The following is a 1458-nucleotide window of genomic DNA, read 5'->3' on the forward strand; positions in this document are numbered from 1 at the left end:
TACCGAAGTCATTCAGATACTGCCAGCAATGCCAAGAGAGGGTCATCTCAGCTGATGCATACTTGTGGTCCAGTTGAAACCGGGCTGCACGTCAATTTACTCTGTCACAGGATCTAACCCAAAGGAATAAGATTTGCATGGATCCTGCAAACCCTTACCTGATAAGAGTTAATCCCCTGAATTCAGTGGCACTACTCCAAGAGTAAGACTCCCTGCTATGACTAAAGACTTAAATGATAAACTAAAAATTAAAGGATCTTTATTGAGACATTAGGAAAAATCATCTATAAGGATTAGTTGGGGGAACAAGTTTACCCAGACAAGTTGCTTACACACACTAGGTGGACTCTGATAAAAGTTAAGCAAAGGCAGGAATAGCCTTATTTGCTAAAGTTGGTGTTTGGACTTAATGACAGTGTCCTCCCTTAATACTAAGGAGAGGATTTTTATTGTGACAGCACAGGATGTTTTCTGACCAAGAGAGTAGCTACCCAACACAGCATGAGTCTCGCAGAAGTCTTCTTGCCCAAGAGTCTCTATTCTTGCTCAGTGTGTAGCGGGACAAACCTAGCTGACAGCCTGAAGTTTTAACAAGAACATGCTGTCACCGTGGAGCACACTGATGAGTAAGTCTCTTAAAAGAGCCCAAAGGGGAAAAAATAAAAGAAGAAGAGTAGGCAAGTAAAAAGAAGGGTGAAAAACCACAACTGCTTTCCCGGTAGGGCGAGCAAAGCTAGCCCCTGCGCCCGGGCCGTCCGGAGAACAAGCACAGCACAGAGAAAGAAGCAGGCGGCCCTCCCCGGCCGCAGGACCTGCCCACGCCCGGCCCCCGGCCCCGCGCCTGCGCCGCTGCCAGCGATCTCCGCCCGGCCCCGCCGTCGGGCAGCCGGCTCCGTTACCTAGCAGGAGGAAGGAGAAGACCCACTGGAAGACGGCGGCTGTCTGCACCCTCCTGGCCAGCGGGATGTTGATCGGGGCGAACTCCACCTTCATGCTGCGGCTGCCCCGGCCGGGGGCGGGGTGGGGGCAGAGACAGCAGCCCGGGCACTGCCCGCCTTTAAAGAGGCTCACTCTGCTGGGCCCGCCCGGCCCGGCCCGGCGAGGCGGTGCTGCGCGGGGAGGGGCGCCCGCAGGCCACGGCTGCTGCACGTCCCGGCGCCGCCCGCCCCGCGCCCGGCTGCAGGGGGCCGGGGCCGGGGCCGGGGCGAGAACCCACAGCCTGTTTAAACCCTGCTTACCACGGCCCAGGCTGCGGGTGACTTTTTGGCTCCATCATGTCTTGTGCCAACTGGTTTGTAAAATGTTGCTGCCTATGAACAGCCACCCCGAAACGGGTGCTGGAGGGCCCGGAGAGGTTAAAATGCCTGTGCGGCCTTCAGCAGCTGGCAGGGGGTACTGTTCATTCCCACACACAGAGATTGCCCTGCCTCTCTGTCCCATGTAGGCAGCCGGTGGGCA

The 1458-nt window shown here is 56.3% G+C and overlaps 1 protein-coding gene across 1 annotated transcript in view; it reads right to left on the minus strand.

The window, feature by feature from the left end:
* The window catches only part of MOGAT1 (monoacylglycerol O-acyltransferase 1), a 31138-nt gene extending 30097 nt beyond the window's left edge, over positions 1–1041 (minus strand). The window contains exon 1 of the mRNA XM_019533073.1: positions 900–1041. Coding sequence (XP_019388618.1) covers positions 900–993 — 94 coding nt within the window. The 5' untranslated portion in view covers positions 994–1041. The remainder of the gene's footprint in view (positions 1–899) is intronic.
* Between the last annotated feature and the right edge of the window lie 417 nt (positions 1042–1458).

Source organism: Crocodylus porosus, unplaced genomic scaffold, assembly GCF_001723895.1.
Source record: "Crocodylus porosus isolate Cpor-Errol unplaced genomic scaffold, CroPor_comp1, whole genome shotgun sequence".
In the NCBI taxonomy this organism is placed as follows: Eukaryota; Metazoa; Chordata; order Crocodylia; family Crocodylidae; genus Crocodylus; species Crocodylus porosus.